General features: G+C 40.0%; 2 protein-coding genes and 1 pseudogene across 5 annotated transcripts; all 3 read left to right on the forward strand.

Moving 5' to 3' along the window:
- The first annotated feature begins 1294 nt into the window (after nt 1–1294).
- Nucleotides 1295–8646, forward strand: LOC148627375 (uncharacterized; annotated as a pseudogene). Its single transcript, XR_015919379.1, has 9 exons — nt 1295–1330; nt 2053–2509; nt 3252–3352; nt 3678–3967; nt 4137–4374; nt 4679–4962; nt 5413–5604; nt 6222–6489; nt 7639–8646. The product of XR_015919379.1 is annotated as an uncharacterized LOC148627375 (transcript).
- A 1714-nt stretch (nt 8647–10360) lies between these two features.
- LOC148627376 (uncharacterized) lies at nt 10361–25633 on the forward strand. Of its 3 annotated transcripts, none has more exons than XM_088571994.1 (2): nt 10421–10573; nt 10973–25633. In XM_088571994.1, exon 2 carries the CDS (start codon nt 16974–16976, stop codon nt 18114–18116), a length of 1143 nt encoding a protein of 380 aa, XP_088428120.1. In that variant the 5' UTR covers nt 10421–10573; nt 10973–16973; the 3' UTR covers nt 18117–25633. The 3 variants fall into 2 exon arrangements, with proteins under 3 accessions (XP_088428131.1, XP_088428120.1, XP_088428141.1); XM_088572005.1 differs by having other exon boundaries at nt 10361–10478.
- Nucleotides 18322–19380, forward strand: LOC148627377 (uncharacterized). Its single transcript, XM_088564832.1, has one exon. It carries the CDS (start codon nt 18322–18324, stop codon nt 19378–19380), a length of 1059 nt encoding a protein of 352 aa, XP_088420958.1.
- Nucleotides 25634–27039: the final 1406 nt, after the last annotated feature.

Below are 27039 nucleotides of genomic sequence, written 5' to 3' on the forward strand. Positions count from 1 at the left end.
TTAGCGAGTGTGCGGAATATGTTCCGCGTACGATTTTAATATTCAAGCGTTCATGGACAAGTAACTATATTTTGGTTATGCACGGTGACCAATTCATTATTCTAGTTATTATATCGATTTCACTATTTTCAATATTACTTATTCTTGTTACGGCGTTTCTTGGGAGAAAGTGCGAGCAAATTATCAAATTTATTTCCAAATATGAATTGTCGAATTTATATTCGGAAGTACATTCTGTAACACAAGGAACATTCCATAAATCACTCCTATCTATGTAATAAATAATTTATACCAACAACATTATGAAAAAAACCTGTGCTTTACTCACAATGAAATATATAGATATTAGTTACAGAATTTTACAACATACGAAAAAAATAGAAATAACTATGGGATGATTTACTTGGTCATGCTGTACAAGTTTATCGATAAACAAACTTAGATGAAACGATTTGGTGCATTGTTTTCTCCTTTGGTGAAATTATAGGCCAGACTGGTCAGACAGCGGATATTGGGCACGCCTTTCTCATGTGATCGAAACTGTTCTTCAAATGAATGATAATATGATAATTACGGCTGATATGAACTGGGACTCAATTGCAACAAAAACAATATGTTATTGATATACTCCATGTACGGATCGTTCTAAAACCCTGTCAAATCTCCTACAAGATTGTATTTAATGTAACGATATTTTGCAGATAACAACATCTATAATCATGATGCACCAATGATATTTTTTGAAATGAATGTTTTGAGTATAGATCTCCAAAACCGGCCAAGAACATAGTTCTTCTTCAATTTAATTGGATGTTCCTCAAGATTAGCTATTCTCACTGGAATGCTTTTTATGAGTGAGTCCACAAATGTTGGGGCCTCTAAAAGATTCCCCTTCTCTACAACCAAAGGTTGTGATATAGAATATGTCGTATCAATTTGTTCACTGTTTTATTCACAGATGCATTTAAAAAAAATCATCAAATCATTAAAATCTTTGTATGAAAAAAAAAACAGTTTAAACTAGGAGTCCATGGGCTGGGAGGGTCCACCGTGCACCCCCACTCATCAACTTCATGGTAATTTTTGGGTACCTTAATACCTCCTATTACCGAATCAATTTGTCGCCAAAGAATATTCTCTGATTCTTTTTCAGTATAAGCCTATATTTTTACCCCACTGGGTAAAAAAGCCTAGATTTTTGTGCCTCAATTGTTTGAGCGTCATAGCCTTCCTGTGATAGCATGTGTGGACAAACTAAACAACTAAACAAATTAAGACATCATTGTATAGCCCAATGTCTCAGCCTTACAGTGGTACCAAGAAAATTGCGGTAACACTTGGGTTTTTGCGGTAAAATGAAAAAAATGTACCCCTACCCCGCCGAAAAACGCTTAAATTGACATATTTTTCAATGTCAAAACCCCTAGAATATTTATGCTTAAGTAAAAAATGGCTTATTTGGTATTTTCTGTTTAGCATTATCACAATTTATACTTCTAGGGTTCTTTTGATGATTTTTGGCGATTTTTTCGTGGTCAGAATTTATCAAACAAAGCGAAAAATTGGATTTTCGATTTTTCGGTCAAAAGTCACATAAATTCGACTTTACAAGTTATTGCTCCACTAAACCGTCTCAAATTTGGCATCATTCGATAGATAATTTAATTTCCCACATAAATAAACCACGAAAAATTAATCTTTTTAAGAAAGAATTTTCAAAAAATGATAAAAATATTACCCCTACCCCTAGAAAACTGGTCTTAGTATCAAACAGAATTCTCATTCACAGCATATTGACATTGTAGATCTCATATTTCAGGCATCCATAATTAAGATAATGATATACCTAACATATCTGATCAATATAGGCGCTTAGACTTTTTTTTATTGACATTACTACAAGATCGGAAAAAGGGGAATTTTCAGAATTTTAGACTTTTCTACTATATCTTCCGATATTGATTTTGGTGCTATCATATGCTAAATGCCAAGCTGTATTTTTTTTTATTTTAAAACCTTTACTTCAACGGACAAAAAAAATGGTTTTTGTAGTCATCACAAGTGTCTAACTGGAGCACAGAGGACAGCAAAGAAGCTCCTTTGGAAAATATTAACACAGCCTTGTCATTGTTGTCAAATGGAAAGAAAAGCCCTTTGAAATATCAGATTCGAAATGATATAAACAACTTGAAGCAATCGTCTAGGAGGGCTCTGAAACGCAAGGCACAAAGTGCTGTTACTGCTTTACTTGAAAGTCTGGCTCCAGGTCAAAGTACAGAACTGCTGGATTTCATTCAAGGAGAACAAAGTGAAACAGACCCACCTTTGTCTAACCTAAAGTATACTATTGTAAAACTTTACAACAACACAAATGATTGACTTGTGAAAAAGCAATTGCTGTCAATGTTGGCTAAAGACCACACCAAAAAACAGCTAATGGAAATGATGCCCTGTTTGTCAACCTACAGCATTGATCAGGCACGCCTGCATGCTTCTATATACGGAGAAGGTAAATTAGTGCACTCTTGACAGAAAAAAAGTCTACAGTTTGCTTATTCCATTATTGAATTTGTGTTAGAAATTCATCCCAGTTACTTTATTCTTAATTAATCCATGCACCTACCCTCTTTATGGTAAGGAAACATATTGTTTTTTTTTATTTTATCCATCAGTCACATTTATATTTACAACTCCTCTAGAACTATTCAACCGAATCTCATTAAAATTGGTATGTAACTCTGACTCCATGTGTAGTTGTGCATATTAATAGGAATTTTTATTCTCAAAATGTGAGAATGTGAGTTATGTCCCTTTGAACATATAGCTTTTCCATAATTAAATGATACAAATCGAAACAGAGTGAAGCGAAACTAAATTGATTTTAAAAAAATCTTTCAAGACGTTTCGCAAATTATAAGAAAAATAACGTTTACCAATGCCTGATAATTCGACCCAAAGACATTTCGGACCATAACAACCAATAATTCCTTATGAATGCCGACATTTTGGTCCATAGACATATCAGACCATGACAATTAGTATAATACTTTAGGACATATATTATTACAACCTTTACCATATTTGAAGGTTATAAGTATAATATATCAAATCAGAGCTGACAAGAATGATCAAAGTTGTTTTCTACTTATTGTTTCTAAAGGAGCGTTAAAAGGTTTCACCTTCATCCTACAATTATGTCATAGTGTGGTACATGTAGTTCATATTCTTAAAGTTTTTTTTGTGCTTTGTAGGTGCTCAAGTTCCAAAGCCAGTAAAGCGGTGCAGAGAAAGGATGGATCAGGAAAAATTGGCCTATGCACTTGATTTTCTTTGTAACCCTCTATTTCATCCAGTAAACTATAGATAATGTATAATATGACAACTGAAAGTCAGTTTTTTCATTGTCACATTCATTTGCTTAAATATTGGTATGACCATGTTTAATTCCAGCAACAGGTTACCTTTTTTAAAATCATTTTTATTTACTAATAAAAATTTGGTTACCAACAAATTTTAATGCACTTATATAAACAGTGTACTATTTAACAATTCAACAAATTTCAGCTGTACTTGTACTCCACTTTTAAAGCTATTAAGAAGGCAGAAAATGTCAGTTATGTTAGCTCATATATTTTGGAAGTAACTTATATCCCACACTATATACATATTGTTCACAGGTTAGCTCTTATGGCACAAAGGAGATGAAACTTGATAGTGGTGAGAGAATTGAAATACCAGAGGTTGTCAGAACGATATGCCATGCCAATCTGATTCACATGTATAAAGCCTTTTGTAAAGAGTCAAATTTTGAACCTCTGTCAGAGTCATCTTTGTTCCAAATATTGCATGTGTGTCCTGCATCTAAAAGAACCAGTCTTACAGGACATGATAACATCTCAGCTGATGGTGCTGCAGCCTTTGATACCATTGATAGAGTTATTAGTCAAATAAAGACATATATTACTGAGTAAGGATGGATTTCTATTTTTACACTTTTTTCTGAATAATAAATTTTGTGCTGCTGTAGTTCATAATGAATTGCAAATTCCTATGATTAAGTGTATCAAGAACTAGTGTTGTGTCTTCACTTTCGCAAAGTAAAGCTAGTTATAAATGCTTTTTGATGTATTTTGTAGTTTGAATGTGATTGACAGCCTCAAAAAGATTTAAGATGATGCTCAAGTATGCAAGTTGTATATAAAGACTGACTTTAAGCTCCACTTGACACTTGAAGACACTTGAATGCCCTGTCCGATCCCCTGGATAGTAATTTGCGAGTAGCATGTTTACATGTCCATGACATGAAGTGTGATCGATGTGAACTTTTCCCTGTTTCCATGATGAAGCTAAAGAAAATCCTCACAGAATTGCAAGGTATTGATATGATCATGTCTAGTGCAACTTATTTTGTTTTGCTTTTTTATCTAAAACTGTAAAAAGAAGGTAAGTTTCAATTGAAATTTAATAAATTAATCACATAATTTGCATATTATTCCAAGGTTAAATAAGCATATTACTGGTATTGTGAAATTATGAATAGACCAAAAGTGAAAATATAATTGTCTTCTTTTGTAAATCATTGTGATGGTCTTTTTATTGCTTTGTTTGGTTTTAATAGTGTTTGAGAAAAAGAAAGAATATTGTATCTATACTATCTTTTTTCCTTTTTTGTGGACAGATTTTCCAGAAGAGTTACAAAATGAACTCCTCAGAGACATAGAGCTATCCGAGTCACACATCATGTCTTGGAGACAACATGTAATTAGATGTTATAACCAAGACCGTGGACGCACTTCACTTCTTGATAAGATGAAGCCCAATGAGGTATTGATATTAATGGATTGGGCCATGAAGTTTTTGCCATTATCATTCAGGGAGAAACAGTCAGAATGGTTTGGCCAAAAGGGTCTAAACTGGCATGTTTGTGTATGCGTATTCAAAGACAATGAACTGAATCTTAAGGTACCATTGTTACAAGTTTATAAAGTTAATCCAAAATTTCTTTTAACTTTATATAAAGAGCTCTTAACTGACATTCTTTCATACTTCAAAACAAAAATTTGGGGTCATGTAAATCTTTTTTCTTACACAATTAGAAAAAAAACAACTAAATTTCGCTTTACAATTCTTTAGAAAATTTTCCTACCCATTATCTCCCCTTAGAAAGGATTTTACAGCCAATTATCTCCCGTTGAAAGGGGCTTTGTAAAAAAAAATGTTTTTAATTTTACCATTCTAGTTTAAATGTAAAAAAAACAATTTGAAATAATTTAGATATATTATTTATACATCATTTCGAATACTATTAGTTAATAGAAAATATATATTTATAAGGTAGTATATACTTATAAAAAATAAAAAAAAAGGTATAATATAATGTGGATTAAGGAGTATTGTATTTTATATTTACAGCATAGGACTTATGTACACGTTTTTGATTTTGTTCGACAAGAGTGGTTTGCTGTTGCTTCCATTCTTGAGCATACTTTGCCTTAAAGGACCAACTACCGCATTTGACGACAGCAATTATAAGGAGTGACAATGCAGGTTGCTATCACTGTGCCAGTCTTTGGTCATCACTTCACTGTATTTTAGAAAGAACAGGTAAATCTTGTAATGAAATAAGATAGTATAAATAAGCAAGTTTCATAAGAATAATTATTAGAAATATAACTTAGAAGGCTTCTATGACCGGGTTTCATAAAAAAAATGATACATCTTCAGTCTTTCCTCAAATCTTCAATTTCAAGTGATTTTATTGGCTGAAATTTGAGTTGTGGAAGGATTTAAGGAAAACCTCAATTTGAGATTCTTATTGAAAGTGGATCGAGGAGTGATTCTTGAAATTAATAATTTTGGAGGACAATTTTTCTCAAACTTTTAAAACTGAACATCAAAGTTTATATTCTTGCAATGGCTGACAAACTGATGAAATATAAAAATACTAAAAATGTGCCAAAATTGCTTTTGTAGTTTCAAAAAATAAACTTCGGATTTTTACCTTAAAGCACACTAAATATTTTTTGGAAACATTTAAAGATAAAACAATTTAATGTATGGTTGGTGTCAGGGATTGTATTTCAACTTTTTGCAAATGAATTCAGAATTTCTCAGTATGTCATGCATTCACACTGATTTGTTTGTATTGTGGTCAAAATTGTTACATGTTTTTTTATCTTTCAACTTCTATCTAGCATCAAAGATATGTACATTACTGTCAGGTCTTTATATCAGAAGGTACGATTTTAGCGAATCACAGAATGGGAAGTCATATTGTGACGCAAAGGTTGCCCATATGAGGAGCAAAATCCGGCAGTTTGTGTCAGCTGGAAATGATGTGAAGACGACCAGTGAGATGAAGACAGCCTTAGATTCACTTGGGGGAGTAGCAGGATGCCAGATTGCCCACGTTGATATAAGTGATGAAAAATATAATAGACCAAAGAGCACATAGAAAGGAATTACAAAAATCTCAAACATAGAACTGAGGTATGGATTTTATGGAATTATTTAGTACTGTTGTCCTGTATTTGTTTCTGTGCATTTACGTAGCCCCACTTACCATCTACAGATATGTGGTTTTAGTGTAGTTATCGTTCCCAAACCAAGTCACACCTAAGACATTAAAATTAGTTGTCACCAATGGAAATCTTAAGCCTTACCATGCTGGAACCGTATATATATATATGGTCATGGGCTGTCTTTCTGATTTTTGGGTTCTGGCAAGTTTATTTTTAGCTTTTGAAATCAACTTTTGATTTCATATGCAAGCAGAGTAAATGTGCTTTAAAATGAGCTATATTATACATTTTTTTTGTAGCAAAAATAGGGGCTTGAGAGCAGAACAAGAGGTCATGAGTTAAGAAGGCCACAACAAATTGTGATTTTTTTAGGGGTAGTGATCAATTTGCGGCCTCTAACAACAGCAGAATGGATCCATTGTGCTTCATTTCACTTGATTTCTACAGAATAATGATGTCTTTCACCTCTCCAACGATGTCAACCCCATATACTAAGAGTCAATCTGAAGCCAAAAATTGCAAAAAATATTCAAATCTTCTCATGAATGACTCTTCTGGGGCCCCCTGACCTTCCACTTACGACTGTAATGAACAATGTTTGGCTTAAATTATCATCAGAGGGAACAAGCTTTTGAAAAATTGCACTTTGGACACTGCCTTACCCCTGGTGAGCGCCACATCCGATGAAAATGACCAAAAATTACCATTTTCAGGCAACAGACCCATTTTCCCATGCATGCTCATACACCCTCTCGTCACTTCATCACCCCATACACCCCACCCTGTGATCAACTACGTTTAACTTATATAAAACAATAAGCATCAGCACCATGATGCAATTAATTTGCATATAATTTGCATAAGTTTGCAAAATATAGAAATCTAGACATTTGTTCAAACAATTCAGCATAGTGAGTGTTAATTGTTTTGTTTTAAAACCAATACTGGTGCACTGACATTGATGTAATGTGCCCCATGTTATGACGTTTTCAATTTTTAATTCATGATTGTCAACAGAATGAGCTTACTAGAATGCACAAATTATTGTCTTCAGCTGCAATATGTTACTTGTACTTAAAATTTGTAAAGTAACCTAGATATCTTTTATGGTTTTTAGGGATAACCAAATTATATCATGGAAATCTTTTGAGATTGGAAAAGGAAAAAACCACAGTGAAGAAGAATTAAAGAAAGCCTGTCCATCACCTCCATCATCTTTTAGACTTATCGTTCATAGAACATTCACTTTGCCATCAAAAAAAGATGGTATGATTTCAATAAAGCAAAGAGTTGAGTTAAATGAACAGATTGGTGAAATACAAAATCCCGAGACAACATCTAAGCAAGAAACAACAAGTGTTAACAGGATATTTTCTTGCATAGAACCTGGATGTTCGAGAGTTTTTCAATCTTTCTCGAATTTAGAATCTCACTTGTTTGCAAACACAGAATAGAAAAAAAACAGGCAATCTTCTTTTGACAATGTAAAAAATTAAATGGAAAGATTCTTGTTTAAACATAGTTGAACATTCTGTTTTATCCAAGAATATACAATTGGACCATGGCACTTCATCAGCAGAAATGGGTTGGGCACTCAAAAAAGATAGGAAAAGCACACGCTTTGACGAAAGGACAAAAGACTACCTGAGAGGAATTTTTGCAGGAGGGGAAGGTATTGGAAGAAAAGCCAATCCAGCTGACGTTGCTAGAAATATGAGAGTGTGTAGGGATGAATCAGGACAAAAAATGCTTTCTCCCTGTCAGGACCTGTTGCCAAGTCAAATTGCGTCATTTTTTTCAAGACTCTCATTTCAGTTTCGTCATCCAAGACCAACAGAGGAAGATGACCTAGAATCTGCTATTCAAATGATAGATGTCATGGAAGCAATGCAAACTGTAAACTCTGATTAACAATTTTCATAAATGTTACTTTTGATTTACTTAATTTGATTCATACCACCACTTGACTAGTGGAAGCAATATAAGAAAAATCTTGTCTGTCCATCCATTCATTGAAATTTCTTTGCCTTATCTTGTCTTTCAATTGAAGGATTTAGGACATGACTTTATATAGATAAAGAATATGTTACATGTGGTTGTGGTTATTGTTTGTTGTCAATTTTCTTGTTTATTGGACTTTGATATATATGGAATGATATAGAAAGTGTATTCATAAAAATATCTGCTCTGAATGGAATGAAGGATGTAAAAGTCGGAATATCACTTTATATAAATGGGAAACACATGTACATGTATGTGATTATGGTTGCTTTCTGGTAGAAATTTCAAGTTTATAGGAATTTTGCCATTTATTCACTATTTTGAATGATAGAAAATTTTTCAAAGTCTAGGCTGCAACTGAACAGATTTATTTCAATTCTTACTATTTTATGTGTAATGTATTAAGTGGTAAGGACACTTCGTTGATATGCTTATTTATGAGAAAAACAATTGAACATTTAAATTGGTTCAGTTATAATGATCTTATTGTACATTTGTATGATTGCATACTTCTATGGGTTTGTACAGGGATGTGTTTCCATAGCAACCATGGTATTAAAATGTGTTTATAAGGACTTGTTATATGTTCTGTCTGTTGTTAAACTGCATTATCAACTAACAAGATGAATTTAATACATAAATTGATGTCCTTAATTTGGTGGCATGGCATTTGCAAAAACAGAAAGTATTGGTATAAAAATGACTTTTTTTCAGAAAAATCTGAAGGCGGTTACATATTTTTATTTTTGATATGTTGAAGGATAAAGATGAACAAACAAATATATCAGAGGAAATTTTGATATCCCCGTGTTCATAGGAGATATTAGATCACAAAAAAACTTGATTTTTCATGTTTTTATAACAGTCAAAAAGACCGATTTTAGTTGTCATGGCAACTGCAGTTGCGCAAAAGATATTGATTGTCTACATATTTCATTTTATATACTAATTCTACTATTTTCCCCATATGATATACGATTTAACAAAAAAATGGTGTTTTTTCTGTAAATTTACTCCAAAAACACCCAGAGAAAATGAAGTTTTACAGACTCATATAGCGGGGGTTGCTATGGAGGTTTATTTCCATAGCAACAACATGACTAACACATGTTTTTTTCATATTTTTCAATGTTTTGGACGAAAATGAAATAAATTATAAGTAAAAAACCATTTTTATTGTCTATCAGTGTAGCACCTTTTGCTTGATTCTTGGACAGGTACTTAAAGTTTTACAAACGAAGAACGAATTTATGAGGCATCTTGTCACCGAAACTCCTCGATTGGTTAAGTAACAAACTTATGATGAATTATTTGGTTGAGACGGTCACATTTGAACGTAAACAATGGAAATCTGACCGGAAAAGGTCAGCAAAAGTCTTATTTGTGTTTTTCAGTTATTGTAAACAATAGTTTTTTTTTCGGAAGAATTTTATGTTTAAAATGTGTTTGTGCTTTGATATCAGCTGTTTCCGTTCTCTTGATTAGCTTGCATAACTTTAAAAAGGGAATTGGTGGTCAACGGTTATAGCGATACTTTGTAGCACAACACATGATTACTAAGGTTCCCTAATTCGTTTATGCTTGTTCGCATTTGAATTTTCTAACCATATGTTTATAATACAAATAGTAACTTATTATTTTTTAATTAATCTATGAAACAGGGAATGTCATTTTAATTACAAAATTAACTGTGTTATTTCCATCTACAATCATGGCTACGTTAAATTATAGCACTTTTCATCTAACCTTTGTTGCAGTCCCAAAAAAGCAACGATTTTCGATGCCGAACAAATCAGCGAGCGATACTTAGCATAATCGTTTTTAAGCTAATCGGTTGAACTAAGAAACGATTTATTCTATTTTTACCTAGACATACATCATCACACTCATCCTATCACTACACGCTTCAATTAGATACAACCAGGAAGTTTGTTTTATTATTGATATTTGCAAACTGTAAGTACATCTATACTTCAGTATATCATGCCAGTTCGATGTGTGTTATATACATGGGATATGTGAAAACAACAGATCCACACTTCGATAGTATTGTACGTCCAACTTTTGTCATGATTTGTTCATGTTAGATTAGAGTTTAGTTCCTCTGATATGTGTTGTCATTTAGTTATACCCTAGACTGAATTTAAGGATTTACGTACTTAAGTTATGTGATATGTACAATTTCTTTCTTGTCTTACGTAGAAAATTAGTTACTATTGAAATTGGTGTTATTGCGATTCATCCTCACACTGGACGTGTATTATTTTATTTACTACATATAAATGATAATGTGCACAAAATAGTGCAAAATTGACCTTGATTTTTTTTTATTTTGTTGATGTTAGTTTTTATTAGTGTTTACGTAACTGCTTTAAAGAACGAAGTAACAACTTCCTTGTTTGTTCTATCATTTTACCTGCTTTGATATTTTAATTCCTCATTTATTGTAGGTAACAGCATAGAAATTTAATACATATGGAAGTATTAAGTAAAACTGAACATACAGATGATGGTTATGGGCGTCAATATAGTGCAAAACATACCATTACAATAACATACAAGCATCCAAAAGATATTCTTTTCAAATATGTGCACGTGGACGGAAAAGATTATGAAGACAGTTATAGAAACGAGACACTTACTATTGGTAATACGGAAATACAGTATCATTACGACTGGGGGAATTATTTTGTCTGGGAGTACGTAAAAATATCGCAAGATGGTTCAGAGAAAAGTTATGCTGAACAAGAACATGGCGCAGTCGATCCTTTAAAGACGAAAACTCGCGAAGAAGAAACTGGAAAAGAAGTTTTAATGCAGTTAAGCTCTGATCTTGGCATGTCTCATGAAAATTTTATCAAAATGTGCTCATCTGATTTCCAAATTAATTGGGAAGTCTTGAAATTGTTTGGATTATAAAACAAAAACATGTATACGAGTTAAATTTGCAATAACTCTAAACTTGGTAACGGAAGTGGATGATGTATTCTTGTGATGTTCTTATATTATTCGTATACAAACATACGTCTTTATACTCTGCATGTTTTATATATTCCAATAGGATGACATTGTTAAAATATACAACATAATTAAACTGCAGATGTCATCTTGCAAGAAGCAGGGACTGCTGATCTCTCCGGGATACCTTATGTCACCAGATATGTATTGTTCGTTTTTGTGTGTATTTCCTTCGTTTTTTTGAGTTGTGTAACTGGTTTTTTATCTGTTGTTTTTTTTTCTGTCCCAACTGATTTTTCCACGGTATTTTGGAACTTCGGTGTTCCTGCGCTTATCGTCAATTTTAGTCTTTATACTTTTTTCGAACACTGTATGTAAGTGTCTTATGCAGAAAATTGTTACCATTTTTGTATGAGAGTGGAGCAAGTTATACTGAACAAGAACAAGGCGCCGTGGACCCTTTAAAAAAATAAGCTCACAAAAGAGATGCTGGAAAAGCAGTTTAATGCTGTTAACTTCTTTGCTTGGCATGTAATATGAAACTTTGATAAAAATAAAGTGTTCATCTGACTTTGACATCAATAAGGATGTCTTGAAATTGTTCGGATTATAAAAGCAAGATGCATACGAGTAACATGCTATAATTCTAAACGCGTTAAGGATGTGGATAATGTTTTAATGCCGATTTAAAGAGATTCTTCCACGAAATTATTTCCTTCTATTCGCGCTTTTTTTGTTCATTATATTTTTATCAGAATATGTATCCAAACATTTTTGTGTTTCCTAGAACATATTTTATACGCGTAAATAATTTTATTATAGATATAATTTTTGTATGTATTGAAAAGGTACCAGATTCCCCGATCGTTGTCCCGATAATCGGTTAAAGTATATAAGGTTTCAGAATCCGATTTTCAGCTTCTTTTTCCCTAGTTTTGTCTCCTGAACAGATCGATATCATAGATTTAATTTATGATTAGTTGATGAAGATTTCACTGAATCATTATGACTTTACATCTAAAACACTTTCTATGCTTTTCAAGTTTTTCACAGAGCATAAGTCAAAAGCTTTTTATTTGGAACATATTCACAAAATTGACCTTGTTTGTTTTTAACAATGTTTGGTGCAAAATTGGTCAATTTTTATGGATTCCAGTTTGGTCAATTGTTCTCATTTTCTTGGAATCTCTCCATCCAGAAACTGACAGATTTGCTGAATAAATAAACGTTTACACCTCCCTTTTCTCCTTTTATTTGAGATAAATTTGATCCGTTATATTGGTTACGATGGACACGTATCCTGTAAAGGAGGATCAACGGTTAACAGACAGAGTTATGACGACTAATTCTACCCTAACTGACTTTCATTATGAAAACCTTGTCAATAATAACAATGTTCTTCTTGAACAGTGTTTACACTTCTTAGTCTTAAACGTTTGTGGTGTTAAGAATAGAATTTTATACCCTGAGTTTAGAGATCTTCTAAACGAAAATGACATTATTTGTTTAGCAGAATCTAAATTAGATGACTTGGATGTTATAAATTTAGATAATTTTGCATTTTTCTACAAAAATAGAAAAACCTGTTCGAATCATAAATCTGGTGGTATAATTGTTGGTTGTAAAAAGGAGTTTGAAAAACATATAGTTCCGATCGAGACAAACTGCCCATACATTTATTGGTTCAAGCTGAATAAAATCTTGTAAATTTGCCTAATGATGTGTGTGGATTAGTTTACATTCCACCTGAAAATTCTCGATATGCATCAAATGATGAATTTAATGAGATTGAATTAGAATTTCAAATTTTACAAAAGGATTTTTCAAACATTTTTCTTTTTGGCGATTTTAATAATAGAACTGGTAATTTGCCAGACTATTACATTTCTAGAGAGACAGAAAATAATAATTTTGATTATGAATTTTCTTTTTGTGCACAGTTTTCTGATATACAGGAAGTAGACATTTTGAATATCCTAAGAGATAGAATTTCAGTAGACAAAATTATAAATAACTATGGAAGGAAATTTTTATCATTTTGTAAAAACAACAATGTGTTTATATTAAATGGGCGAATAGCTGGTGATAGAAATGGTAAAGCAACGAGCAGAAATACAAGTGTTGTTGATTATACGTTATGTACTGCAAATATAATGCACAGGGTAAATAATTTTGAGGTGATTGATTTTAGTCTCTATTCAGATATATATTCTACTTTACATTTAGTTGTTGATATTCATAAACATCATGACTTGAACGAGAGTTATGAAGAAATGCAAACTTCTTATTCTGACAAAATAGGTCACTGGGACCAAAACAGATTAAACGAATATAAAAATAATATTCATCTTAACGGAGTTGAAGAGCTACAATTATATACTAATATCTTATCAAAAACTGATGATCTACAAAGTGTTGATGAGAATTGTATGAATAATATTGTGCTTGAAATAACAGATGTTTTGCTTTATTCGGCAAAACAAACATTTGGTGTTCGGCGGAAAAACAAATGTCGTGAAAAATAATCCTGATAAAAATCAAACCAAAGATTGGTTTGACAAGGATTGTTATAGAAAGAGAAAAGATTTTCGAAAAGCGCGAAGATTGTACAAACGTTATGGTTCTAATATTTTTAAATAACGCCTAAAGGCTACTGAAAACATCTATAAGAAAACTTTAAATAATAGTATTAAGAATTATAAGTTTGAACTGAAGAAAAAGATGAAAATCTTTGAAAACTAATAATCCTCGTGAATACTGGAAAGTCCTGAATAGGGATAGACCAGTGCACAGTAATGATATAGAAATCGATACTTTATTTGATTATTTTAAGGAGGTAAATAAGAATTATGAAGATATACCAAATGTAATTCATCCTGGCGATTTTATTGTAAATGCTGAGCTGAACAAAGCGATTACTAAGGAGGAAGTTATTAGAGCTATCAAAAATGCTAAAAAAAAACAAGTCTCCAGCAGATGATTTTGTAATAAATGAATATTTATGTGCTACTGTTGATGTTAGGTCTGGTGTATATGTGAATGTATTTAATATTATACATGTACTTGATACAGGAATAATGCCAGAAGCATGGCTAAATGGTAACATTATTCCACTTTTAAAAACAGAGGTAGTAAAACTGAACCTAAGAATTATAGACCTATTACACTTTTATCAAATCTTGGAAAAATCTTTGAACAGTGGCATTTACTTGTCAATGTCGACAAAACAAAAATACCTATATTTTCACCTCCATTTTACTCTAAATGGTAAAGAAGTTGAGATTGTAAAAGATTACAAATATCTTGGTTTATATTTCGCTAAAAGTGGGTCCTTTTCAACAACCCGAAAATATCTATACCAAAAAGGTTTGAAAGCGATGTATGGTGTATTGAGAAAATGTAGACGAAACAAGCTATCTATAGATTGTCAACTAGACATTTTTGATAAACGCGTTGTTCCTATATTACTATATGGCTCTGAGATTTGGGCATTTGAAAACATGGACATTTTAGAGCGTTTACATTTAAAATTTTGCAAAAATATTTTACATTTAAAACAGTCTACTCCAGACTATATTGTATATGCCGAGCCGTTTTAGAAAAATTAAGCAGATTTGTAAAGTTGATAAATATGAAAGTCAGTCCTTCGGGTTAATCTTCCAAATTTATTATAGTAGTTTCAAAAGGCCGATTCTGCTGCACTTACCATTTTCAAGGGGAAATCCTGCATAAGACCCCTGACCCAGAGGGCCAAATGCAAACGGACGGCATTCCTATTGAGCATAGGGTAAATACAAGAATTATGTCTTTCGTACAGAGCATAAGTCAGATCGTCCCAGAGGATAGTAGGGATGTGGATAAGGACACCTTAAAGCGAAGGATGTCACAGATTGAAATAAATAAAAGGATGGAATCTATTAGTGATAAGATGGGTCGCTATCAGGATTTCTTCCTGGAGAATGAGCAATATTTGGAAGATAGCACCCCAGCCCCAACCCCCAAAAGGCAGCAGCAGTGCTGCAATGCCCCCAACCTGACGCAGGTGGATGAACACACCACGCAGTGTCAAAATTGTGGTGCAGAGGTAATGAAGCTGCGATTTGAGCATCAACCAGGGGAGCAGAAGACCACCTGCGGCGTTGAACTCAAGAGGAAGAAGGGGCAGTTCTGCAAGAGCAAGCCCGGGAAGGATGGTCTCTGCTGGAGACATAGCAGGCAACCACGTCAGGAGGAGGAGGAGGAGGTTATCCCAGTCGAGGTCGAGGGTAAGATGGTGGTGGAAGAGACCATGAAGACCCTCCGTCAAATAGCTAAGGACGAGGATCTGAGGGGGGTCAGTAGGAAGAACAAGGAGGCCTTGGTGAAGCTCATCGAGGAGAAAACCACCCGTAGATTTACCCGCCAGGAAGTCTTCAGCAAGAAGCAGCTCAAAGCACTGGCAAAGAATCGTGGCCTCACCAAGTACTCCCAGCTCAAGAGAGAGGATCTGCTCCGGCTGGTGGAAGAGGACATCAAAAACACCCCAGTCGAGGATGAGATCAAGGTCATCGATAGGCGTCAAGCACTGAATTGCGTATTTGGCACGGTCGTCATCGAACCCGCACCCGCGAAGCAGCACGACTTGAGCACTTTTCTGAAGGTAAGTCGGAGCATCATCACCACCATCATCTCCGATGCGCTTGCCCAAAAGAAGGGATTGAAGGTGAACTTAGTACTTCTAGCATAGCCGGTGAGGACCAATCCCGCGACTGGAAAAAATACGTACGTCACCCCCTACTTTCGATCATCTCTTGCTACCCTCACCCAGAACTGGAGATCGCTTTCATGATCGCGAAGGTCAAGGAAAGTATGGCAAGATACATGCGGGAAGGGAGTGGGTGGACTTTCAGCCGCGTCGAGAGGCTAGAAATCCACCTCAACCAATTCAAGCCGTTCAAGGGGGGTTCCTTCATTCCGACTCCATCAGCACTCGCGAAAAAGAATGCGATCGTCAACGTGAAAAATGAGGATGATCGCTGCTTCCAGTGGGCGGTGCTGGCAGCCCTACATCATGAAGAAGTCGATCAGAAATCAGCCAACCGCGTATCTCAGTACAAGAAATGGGAGGATGAGCTGAATTTCGAAGGCATCAACTTCCCGGTCTCGCTCAAGGCGATTGATAAATTCGAGAGGCAGAATCCCACCATCAACGTCAACGTCTATGGGTTTAATGGGGTGAAGAAGGGTGAGGATGGTGAAGAGGATCTCCAGGTTTACCCACTCAAGATATCCAAGAATACGGGTTCCACCCACGTAGATCTTCTCTTCCTGACTAGCGAAGATAAGCAGCATTACTGCTGGATCAAGAGCCTCTCACGACTCTTAAGCTCCTAAATCTCAGAGCATGGTCACGAGCTCTTCTTCTGCCGCAGATGCCTCTCCCACTTTTCCAGGCAAGACATCTTGGACGAGCACATGGAGTAATGCACCCAGAAAGAGGCGGTCAGAATCGAGATGCCGGAAGAAGGAGCCACCATAACCTTCCATAATCTCAAGACGATGATGAGAGTCCCCTTCGCGATATACGCGGATTTCGAGTGCTTCACGGAGAAGCTCAACACCTGTCAGCCGGATCCATCACACTCCTACACGAAGGTCCATCAACTGCAGCGACCCTCGGGTTTCTGCTATTACATGAAATACGCTCACGGCGACTACAAAGATCCAGTCGTCTACTGCGGGGAGGATGCAGCCAAGAAATTCGTGCAGTGCATCGAGGAGGAAGTGCGGGCAATCGGTAAGCTATACAAGGAGAGTAAGCCCATGGAGATGACCGACAACGATAAGGCGAGCTTCGAAGCAAGCACGCACTGCCACATCTGTGGCGATGCATTGAGAGGGGATAAGGTCCGGGATCACGACCATCTCACCGGGAAATATCGCGGCGCAGCGCACAACCAGTGCAATCTAGATTTCCAGCTTCCGAAGCACGTCCCCATCTTTTTCCACAATTTGAGCGGATACGACGCCCATATCTTGGTCAAGGAGCTTGGCCACACCGAGGGTAAGATCAACTGCATCCCTAATACCGACGAGAAGTATATCAGCTTCTCCAAGCAGGTGGACGATCTGGAGATGAGATTCGTCGATTCGTGCAGGTTTATGCTCTACAGCCTGGATACCCTAGCTAAGAATCTCACTCCCGACCAATTCTCGACCGTGAAGGCGAGATTCGGGGATCGCCACGAGCTAATGATTCGGAAGGGGGTATTTCCCTACGATTATATGGATGGACCGGCCAAGCTGGAAGAGACTCAGCTCCCAACCAAAGAAGCCTTCAGCACGCTCTCCGGAGAGCATATCAGTGATGAGGATTACGCACACGCTCAGAGGGTCTGGGAGACCTTCGGGTGCAAGAACCTACGCGATTATCACGACCTCTATCTCGAGACTGACGTGCTGCTGCTGACCGACATCTTTGAGGATTTCTGGGATATCTGCTTGACCCACTACGGACTCGATCCCGCCCACTACTTCACATCCCCCGGGCTATCCTACGACGCCGCCCTCAAAACCACGGAGGTGAGATTGGAGCTGCTCTCCGATCCGGACATGTTGATGATGTTCGAGAGGGCAACCAGAGGGGTGTCGCCATGATCTCCCACCGCTACGGCAAGGCCAACAACCCCTACATGACCACGTACGACGCCTCCCAGCCCACCAAGTATCTGACCTACCTCGACGCCAACAATCTCTACGGGTGGGCAATGGCGCAGTCCCTTCCCACGGGAGACTTCGAGTGGATGGAGCCGGAGGAGATCGAGAAGATCCTGGAATATCCCGACGACCACGAGTACGGGCCATGGTGGAATGCGATCTGGAATATCCTCAAGATCTTCACGACGCCCAAAAAGACTACCCTCTCGCGCCCGAGAACGTGGAGATCGGTAAAGTGCACAAGCTCGTGCCTCACCTGGGCAAGCGTGAGAAATATACCCTTCACTATCGAAATCTCAAGATGTATCTGGAGAGGGGGATGAAGCTCACCAAAGTCCATCGCATCATCGGATTCAACCAATCTCCATGGCTCAAGAAATACATCGATCTGAATACCACTCTTCGCGCTCGGGCCAAGACCGACTCCGAGAAGGACTTCTTCAAGCTCATGAATAATTCGGTCTTCGGCAAGACCATGGAGAATATCCGGAAACGCGTCGACGTCAGGCTGGTCACCACCGAGAAGCAGGCCCTGAAGCTAGTGGCCAAGCCCAACTTCGATCGTCGCGTCGTCTTCACCGAGAATCTAGCAGCCGTTCATATGAAGAAGACCAAGCTGAAGTTCGATAAGCCCGTCTACCTGGGAGCGTGCATATTGGACATCTCGAAGTTCCTTATGTACGACTTCCACTACGGATTCGTGAAGGAGATGTACGATGATCGTGCCCGACTACTTTTCACCGACACCGATAGCTTGGCTTACGAGATCCAGACCGCCGACTTCTACAAGGATATCACACCGCACGTGCAGGAAAAATTCGATACGTCCAACTACCCGACCGAGCATCCCTCCGACATCCCCACCGGCGTGAATAAGAAGGTCGTCGGGATGTTCAAGGACGAATGCGGCGGTAAGATCATGGCCGAATTCGTGGGGCTCCGGGCGAAGCTATACGCCTTCAAGATGGATGACGGTCAGACCACCGAGAAGGCGAAGGGAGTCACCAAGAGCGTCGAGGATTACAAGCGATGCCTTGAGACTCAGCAGGAGATCCACCGACCGATGAGCATCCTTCGCAGCCATCTCCATCAGATCTACGCCGAGATCAAGATCGCTCTCTCAGCCAAGGACAATAAGCGTCACATCCTCCCCGACGGTATCAGCACCCTCGCGCATGGTCACTACCGAATCTCCCGCGACTGAGGCGACCATCCCCAACCCATCCCCCTCCACTCAGAATTTCTCGAGGCCCATGAGCCTCGGGAAAAATCTGCACTTGTCAGGCTCTGACGGGTGCGGGACTTCGTCGGCTTCGCCTGTCCATCCATAGATAAATGAGCAGCATACGAGTGCACGGTATCCCTCCCCCCACAAGCCCCTCTCCAACGTAGAGCTGGAAGAAGCTGCCACGGCCCTAGGCATCCCTCGATTCAGAGGAATATTCATGCGCGATGCCCTACCACCCAACCCCCATCCCACCGAGTGCGGCATCCTGAATCACGACGATCGTCATGGTCAGGGCACGCACTGGACATGCTGGCATAAGCGCGGAGGATTCAAAGTCTACTTCGACCCTTACGGCCTACCTCCACCCGACGAGATGGTCGACTATCTGCGGCCGGAAATTCGATATAATACCGATGAGCTCCAGCGGCGTGGCGATGTGGTCTGCGGACACTTTTGCCTGCACGTACTGAAGCTCTTATCGGAAGGTCGGACGCTTGAGGAGGTGATCTTCGGATTATAGATAAATGGATAAGTTTGGATCTCACTCGAGAAAGCGCATGCCCGTCTGGCGGATGCTTCAGGATCTCGATATGAGAGATCATCGGATCACCAGCCTCGGTTTGCCCCGAGACAGCTCGGACGCCGTGACGAAGCGATGGGTCGGTCAACAATTGAAAGACAGCATGAAAGACATCGACGAGCTAGATTCGGAGATTAAGCAGATGCAAAAGGAGCATGACGCATCGATCAAAGACCTGGCCAAAGAGCTGATGGCCGTAGAAGATGGCAAAGTCAATAAGTCAGACAGCGGCAAGGTAAATTCGGATCTAGACATGCAAAAGTATCACCTGCTAAATCTCCCACTCCCCCGGACTGATAACGAGCCCATCACAAAAGCACTTTACGACCGCTTGAAAGAGGATCTAGACGCATTAAGGCTCTTCGTCGAACTGAAGCATGCGTAAATCAAGACTTTCTGGTCTCCTTTGATCGAATACGGAAAGCCTGCTGGGGATCATTGCAAGTCAGACTCCTTGATCCAGGAATTGAATTCTTTGGGGTAGCCTCTCCACTTGACGTAGATTTCCTTCGTCCCTCCTCGGGTCCGCCGGCGAAAGATTTTCTGGTCGGTGTGCTGGAGCTCGGGCTCATAAAAGGATCCCTTGATTTCCTCACCCTCATAGTCTTTGAGACGATAGGTGGGCGGCTGTGTCGCTAGGGTCTGGGTGATGGTGAAGATTTCCTCCGTCCAGCGCGGAGTATATCCCTTCTCGAAGATGTCCTTCTTCCTGGTGATCCGGACCTTATCGCCGACGTTGAATCGCTGAGGCTGATGAGTGGGAGGTCTCCGTAGAGATTCCAGAAGACCTTGGACTCGTGCTCTTTCTGGCTGGCGGCGGTAGGGGTCATCTTGATGGATCGATGCTTGGTGGTATTATACTGGCGGACGAGATCGTCCAGGACGGGAAGGTAGGTCCGCGTGGAATTGGCCGAGAATTATTTGAACATCTTTTCCTTCATGGTACGATTCCAGCGCTCGACCACGCTCGATTTTTCCTCGTTCTCGGTGGAGTAGAGATCGACGTCGTGCTTCCGGAGCAGATCCTTCACCTCACGATTGTAAAATTCCGTGCCCTTATCGGTCCATAGATTCTCAGGCGTGCGGTCCTTGAAGACGGTCCGGAAGGCATCTCCTTCTCGTGGCGCCTTTCTTATCCTTAAGCGGTACCACCCAGCTGTACTTTGAAAAGACGTCGATGATGCTCAGGAGATTCTTGAAGCCTCGGTTATCGCGGGAGAAGGCGCTCATATCCACGAAATCGGCAGCCCAGGTCTCATCCACCCCACCTACCACCACGCGACGCTTCTAAAATTTGCGTCGGACTGGCTTATGCAGCTCTTCGGCTAGCTCGTCCGACCATTGTACTTTTTTTTTCACGCCCAGCCCAAATCGTGCTTTGGTGCCGAGGATGGGTCTTACGATGCCACGCTCGAGGCGCTCGCGTGCGGTGGGATTGGGGATCACATCAAGGGAGGCTAGCATCGTCTTATCGCAGATCTAATTGCGTGCGGTCGTATCCTTATGCTTGGCATAGCATAGATCGTGACGATAGACAGCCTGATCCACTCGATTGATTGGCATTGACCGAGGTTTGGGAGTACCATTTGCACTTTTTGAGGTTGGTCCCGGGGCCGGTGAAATTATGCCCAGGAAGATGCATCTCCACGGGCATCCGATTGATCATTTTATTCATGAGTCCGGCGCCGGAAGCAGCCACGAACTGAGACTTCCTAGCCCCGCATACGGCGCATAGCCCACCCCTTCGCCGCCTCCCATTGCTGGTGGTGGTCTCATAGCGACTTTATGTCTCGGTCGGCCGCTTGCACTTCAAGCAATACAGTCCCATTTTATATAGATAAATGGACGTTGAAGACCTTACCTACGATGAGCCCACCGCGAGTCGTCGGCATAACCACTTTCTCCTCCCGCAGCGATCCATCCGAGGTCTGATCATCGGAAAGTCGGACTGCGGCAAGACGACGCTGCTGAATAACCTCCTCCTGCGCGATGGATGGCTCGACTACGATCGCCTCTACGTCTTCGGAAAATCTATCAGCTGCTCTGGCAGGCGCTGGGAAAGGGGTTTTCAAAAGACGATATCCGCGACCTTCTCTCCATCAAGGATCGCTACCCCCACTCTTTGGTCGACTTGGTGCAGATGATGAAGCCGCCGACCAAGCCTAGCGGTATCGAACCTTTCTTCTTTGAGCAAGCGAGCGATGTGCCGGATTCTCGAAAGCTCGATCCCAAGATCTCTTCCTCCACCCCGCCGAAAGCTATCTCTTGATCGAAGGCCGACTTCAGAAGAACGATGGCACCGCGTATGCCGACGGTGATCTGGTATCGCTCGCCCATAATGGTGCCATGTATCTCTTTCGCAGCATCAGCTACCGACTTTCCGGGCAGCAGATTGAGCACCTCAACGATCCCGGCGTTGCCACCACCATGCTGGGTATGCTGAAGTACCCCGACGACTTTTTTCAAATACCAAGGCCTCAACCAGCTATGGTTCAAGGATTTCACCACCAATGCCGAGGCAGAAAACGTCGGATTCGCAGCACGTCACGGATATATCATCACCAAGCCAGCCAATAAGGGATTCTTTTCTTTCGCCATCCCGCTCAAGCACGTCTTTGGCTTTGCCGAGGACTACGATAAGATCGTCTACGGATTCAAGCACGAGCTCTCCCTGGTGCGCGATTCGGATGCAAATGCCATCCTCCGAGCTGCTGTCGTCAACGACGTGGCCAAGATAATCCTGAGCAAGGTCTCCTGGTTCGTCCCCACGTCATCCCTTCTGACGAAAAGAAGCTGCGGCTCTATAAGACCATCCAGAGCAAGACCAAGATCGATTGCGGATTTCGTATGAGGCAGTGCGACTCCATCGCCGTACCCCAAACATCACAATTCCACTGGCGTCTGGCCGCTAAAAGCGGACGTGAGAAACCGCGATGGATCATCGTCGCCTTCCAGACCGATAGGGGTAATAACCAGCTGAATAATGCCGCCGTCTTCGACCACTGTCGATTGCGAAATATCCACGCGACCCTCAATGCGGAGCGATATCCCGCCGTGGATTTCAATGCCGGCTTCACCCAGTGCAGGATTGCCAGGGTATATAAGGAGGCCACCGAATTCCGCAAGTTCTACAGCATGGAAAGTCTGCTGAGCAATGGTGGTATCAATCCCTCCGACTTCATCGATCTCTTTCCCCTTTTCGTCATCGACGTGAGCCATCAGTCTGAGCGGCTGAAAGAGTCGACGGTGGATATCCAGATCCGAGCCGATTTCGAGCGCAACGTCCCTGCCAATACCCAAGCCTTCGCCCTGGTCATCTCCGATCGAATCCTCCAATTCGAATCCAACGGTCAGAAGATGAGCGTCGTCTTCTGAGGAGGGATAGATAAATGGACGCTTCACTTCGGCGGAAAATCGCCTCCAATACCGAACCCAAGCATGGGTTCTCCTTCATCATCTCTGGGAACGATAGCCAGATCTTGACCCGCTTCAATCCACCCCTCCAATTGCGCGAGGAGAAATCTTACGAGATGGCCCTAGTGAATCTGGAGATCTACTACTCCATCCCCAATATTCATGCAGGTTAAGGTCCTTCTCGATGCCAATCGTGCGACGCTGAGAGCAACCCTCACCCTCGCCAGAAATTATCGAGTGGATTTCGACGTGTCCAATAGCATCAGTACAGTGCTTGGATTCGAGCGCCGGACGTATACCTACGACCGAAGCACCAACGGCTACGCGGAGGGTGAGAATATCGTCAATACCATCAGCATCAATAGCATCCTGGTGAATAGTGATATCATCCACGGAAGCTACGTCAACGGCACGCAGCAGTCCACCATCTATAGCTTCTTTCCCGCTGTCGATCCGATTGCTGCATGCAAACCTATCCGGTGAGCATAAGATGCTCCTCACTCACCGCCAGATCCAGCGCATCACCAAGCTCTTACAGAGTGGGAAGGGTGGTATGGTCTTGAAGATGAGTCCGAAGCAGGTGCGGCATAATGTGTAGAAAGAAGGTGGATTCCTCCCCATGCTAGCAGGTCTTGCCTCTGCTGCGCTACCCATGCTGGCCAAAACCGTTCTACCTGCTTTGGGCGTGGGTGCATTGAGCGGTTTGGGTAGTGCAGCCATCCAGAAGGCTGTGGGATCCGGATTATATCTCAACAAGGGTGGGAAAGTATGCTTCGTGAAACCTCGTGGTCGTGGTCTGTATTTGAGTCCAGGCACTTAGCCCAATACATACGGTGATGGGCTGTACTTGAAGAGCGGACGTCAGATCTACGATGGAAGTGGACTGATCCTTGGTCCCAATAGCCCCTTCAAAAGCATCCCATCTTGGGCATGCTCCTCTAGATATAGATAAATAAACGACGTAGACTTGGGAAAGCAATCCTACCGAGAAGCTAGAATCGAGTCGATCGAGAAAGAGCTTGAATCCGAAAAGCATAAGTATGCTCGACTGTCGAGGAACTATAAACGAGTAGGAAAAGCGGTGTCTTTTGCTCTGGGTACCTGTGCAGTACTCAACGTAGTTTGCACCACTGGCACACTCAGCACCGCCGCAACGGGGATAGGCGCCGTGGCATGCATTCCGTTGAGCTCACTAACCGTCGTGAATTCCATCACGATGGCGGGGTTGGCGGTGCTAGCCAAGCGCATCCGCCAAAAGCGTAAAAAGCATGAAGATACCGTGCGCATCGTCAGATCCTACCAATCCAAGATCGAAGATGCAGTGAGCAAAGGCCTGGAGGATGATGATATCGATAAATCTAAATTTGCAGGGGTTGTGAAATGTCTTAGCTTCTACTATGACGAAAAGCAGCAGCTGCGAAAACCTTCCACGGCTACCACTTTTAGTGAAGACCTTACTGCGCATGCGCCATAGGGAGGATTCTTCCAACGCGCGCATCGCTCAACTACGCCTCGCTCCCCACGCTTATTCCAGAATACTCCAGATCAAAGTTCCAAGTGACCAAAAAAAAAATTTCCCAATCCAGTAATTTGGATTGGGAAATTTCGAACCCCTTACCCATAGCCCTCGATTTTTTTTTATTACTTCCTCACCAGATCATAGGAGAGGTACTGCTGCTGAGATTTCTTGCTCACCTTGAATCCAGTGCTCCGAACGAAAGCTCCTTGCAAAGGATCCTTCTCTTTGTTGAGCAAGGGGCAGGCCCATATCCTGGTGGTCTCTCCGTCTCGATCCTTCAGGGTGAGGATTCTACTTTTGCCGAATTTTCCATCCACTTCTACCACCTCCAAGATCTTATAGATCACACCGGTTGGTAAGTCCTTCCATTTGAGTGCTTCCTGATTCTGATCCTGCATCTTCTCCTGGAAGGCGACTTCGCTGATGAAGTCATCCCCATCTGTGGGAACGTCAACGAATCCATTGTGTACATAATTCTTGTATTTACCCTATGCTCAATAGGAATGCCGTCCGTTTGCATTTGACCGTCCGAGGCGGGGGGCCTATGCAGGATTTCCCCTTGAAAATGGCAAGTGCGGCAAATCGGCCTTTTGAAACTACTTATTACGTATTGTATTTTTCACACATGCATATAATTGTTATACATTATTGTAGATATGTTTCTCTTTAACTATGTAATATGTAGATTATGAGAATAAAGTTCATTCATTCGTTGATTTTACTGAGCTTTTTTTCTAGTAAGACAGAGAAAAATTTTCATGTTAAAATAATTATTTTTTTTGTATAGTAATTTAAGTAACAGTGAGTAGACAATTCACTGAATAATATAAAAATATAAGGCTGGTTGAATACTGTGACAAACCCTTCATTTAATTTAATTGGACTGATATAATAACGTAATAGTAATATACGTTGAGAACTATTACGGTCTGATATTATAACGTAATAGTAATATAAATTGAGAATTATTAATAATATAATATCGTGCTCACAATTTGACTTACGTTTTATTCAGAGTTACTTCCCTTTGTCCCCTGGTAACAATCTTCAGAATTATACCATTTACTGTTTCACAAGACCCCACAGACCTTTGTCTTGTCCACACAAGAGACTGTTTGATTGGAGAGACAGTCAATGTATTTTTCACCCTGTTAATCTTTTTTCTTAAGTGTGTTTTATTGCCATTTCATGAGAGTTTTCCTCCTCTTTGCAAATAATCTTCATTAAACGACACGATAAAAATAGAATGCGCCTGACTGTTGTTTCGAGATTATATTCCCTTTTTATGTAAAGTATCTATCTTATGGTTAACACCAGTGGCGATGGTTCCTATGTACTAAACACAAGTGGTGGCAGAAAAATCAATTAACATGCAGAACATGGAAAAGAACTTGATACCTATCCGACCCGCAACACTCCGGCTGTTTTTTGATACGCTTTACCTGTTCTTAATGTGCTGTTTGATGGGTTCCTGGGTGATTTCTTAGCGGTCATTTAAAATTTAGTATTCCTGCGTTCAGTTGCTACAAGATTGAAGTCATCACTACATCGTTATGGTGTATCCGTCTGCACCATGAAAACTGATTTATTCAACGGGTCATAGTTTTCCTTTCCTCGTTTGTCTTCCCCAGACTTGACTTTTTATGAGCAACTCGGCGGGTGTTTCTACAAATAAAAACAGAGTATGCTTACCCTATCGGTGCACCTGGTCCATGCTCCCAGTTTTTGGTGGAGCCCGAGTTGCTCATTTGCTTTTGTTACTTTGTATGTATGATTTTCGTTATGAGGTTTCTGACAGAGTTATCTGCCCTTGAAATGTTCATTTTCAGTGCATTTCAATGAAACTGTAACTCAATGGTCCAGCATATGGATAATTTTGTGTTTTCCTTGATTCTGGTGGTGCAGATAGTCAAATTACACTATCAAAATGATTGGTTTTTTATACCATGTTTCACGGACTGCCTGATTTTTACAGAGACTGACACTTAAATGTCATCTCAAGGCATCGTTAGAGTATATTGAATTTCACTCTACATATTTAACGTACAACTGCAGTCCAGTAGAAAATAGATGGGGCAAATAAAAAACCGCTTTATATAAAAGGTTACAAAACTTGCAAAAA

The sequence above is a fragment of the Perna viridis genome, chromosome 1 (genome assembly GCF_037379345.1).
Source record: "Perna viridis isolate PV_CMFRI_1.1 ecotype Kerala chromosome 1, ASM3737934v1, whole genome shotgun sequence".
Lineage (NCBI taxonomy): Eukaryota > Metazoa > Mollusca > Bivalvia > Mytilida > Mytilidae > Perna > Perna viridis.

Excerpts from the sequence above, each read along its gene's own strand:
- LOC148627376 (XM_088572005.1), top strand. The coding sequence starts at position 16,974 with ATGCCGGAAGAAGGAGCCACCATAACCTTCCATAATCTCAAGACGATG.
- LOC148627377 (XM_088564832.1), top strand. The coding sequence starts at position 18,322 with ATGGTGGAATGCGATCTGGAATATCCTCAAGATCTTCACGACGCCCAA.